This window comes from Fulmarus glacialis, unplaced genomic scaffold (genome assembly GCF_000690835.1).
Source record: "Fulmarus glacialis isolate BGI_N327 unplaced genomic scaffold, ASM69083v1 scaffold41645, whole genome shotgun sequence".
NCBI classification, from domain to species: domain Eukaryota; kingdom Metazoa; phylum Chordata; class Aves; order Procellariiformes; family Procellariidae; genus Fulmarus; species Fulmarus glacialis.
In genome coordinates, this window is record NW_009214398.1 from 5075 (window position 1) to 6548 (window position 1474).

The 1474-nt window shown below is 38.5% G+C and overlaps 1 protein-coding gene across 1 annotated transcript in view; it reads left to right on the forward strand.

The window, feature by feature from the left end:
* LOC104077349 (cytosolic 5'-nucleotidase 1B-like) overlaps window positions 1-1102 on the forward strand; it is a gene marked incomplete at its 5' end in the record, with an annotated part of 3544 nt that extends 2442 nt beyond the window's left edge. Inside the window, one exon of the mRNA XM_009578543.1 lies at window positions 183-1102. Within this exon, the coding sequence (XP_009576838.1) occupies window positions 183-521 (339 nt within the window). The remainder of the gene's footprint in view (window positions 1-182) is intronic.
* Between the last annotated feature and the right edge of the window lie 372 nt (window positions 1103-1474).

The window sequence follows — 1474 nt, forward strand, 5'->3', positions numbered from 1 at the left end:
ATACCTCTTTTTTCCAATTTGTGAATTCCTAGTGAGGGTGCAGACCCGTTTGGACACATTACATAGAGCATTAGCAATAGGGAAGGAATCCTGTATGTAACTGGCAATCTGGAATAAAGAAAAAGAATGATTTTGGGATCTGTGGACAAATACTAAATATGCTTCTGGTATTTTGTACTCAGGGTCCTTTGAAAGGTTTTCTGGAAGACCTAGGGAAACTCCAGAAGAAGTTCTATGCAAAAAACGAACGATTAAATTGTCCCATAAGGACCTTCCTGGTCACAGCCAGAAGTGCGGCGAGCTCTGGAGCCAGGGTGCTGAAGACTCTTCGTAGCTGGGGTCTGGAGATTGATGAGGCACTTTTCCTAGCAGGAGCTCCTAAAGGACCGATCCTGGTAAAAATCCGCCCTCACATTTTCTTTGATGACCAGATGTTTCACATCGAAGGAGCACAGAAATTAGGCACCATAGCTGCGCATGTTCCCTATGGCATTGCTCAGAAATACCACAAATCTGCATGACTGGATGGCACCATTAACGATAAGGTTCTTAACTCAGCCAGCCTCTAATATACCAACAGTTATGTCTGAAAACCTCTACATTTGTATATTGTAAGCACTATGTTTAAAGATTTAACTGCTGGCTAGAACAGCCTTTAAAGGAAATATTTTTAATATAGGTAAGTTTTTAATAGAGTTATTTTAATAGCATTCTTAAGCAGTTTAGGGTTTTTTACCCGTCTGGATCTAACACTGTGGTTTTGATATTAGGAAAAGATTTGTAATGTTTTTATAGCTTGAGACATATATTGAGAGACGGAGAGAACAGTTATATTTTCTCTAAAAAACTGTTGATGGGTTATTTATAACAAAAATCATGCTGCAATGCTAGTCCTTGATGGTTATTTCTGAAATTACCAAAAGCACAGTTTACATGTAAGTGTTTTCCTGTTGGTGGTTTGCTTGTTAAATATGTGTTCAGTGGGTTTGTTATCACAAGGTTTCAGCTTCCAGTGAAATGTTAGCTTATTTGATCTTGTGTTTATAGGAATCCTTTATTTTTTCTATATTATTTTCCTATTGTAATAAAGCTGGCTTTACAGAACATTGTCATTTTTCTATGTCGAGGTTTTAGCGTGATTTCCTATGCAGAGTTTGTGTAATCAGTGTCTCTGTGTCTCTTGCCTCCTTTGGATATTTAGAACCAGAAGTGACTACTTTCAGCAAAATTTCAGAGAGAACTAGAAGTCTCAAAGACACTTAAGTCCCAACAGATTTCCTAGAGCTGGGCAGAAGTCAGAGATGCTATAAGTACCTTGACTGGGACAAAGACTGAAGCTTTAGAGCATACCTTTGTAACAGCAGAGAATCTACCCTAAATAATGCTGTCGATGGAACTCCTTGTTTCTCGACTAGATTCACTTAGGATTTACAGCTGTTCTGTAATGTGCATGAACTCAGTTTGGCAACCTCAC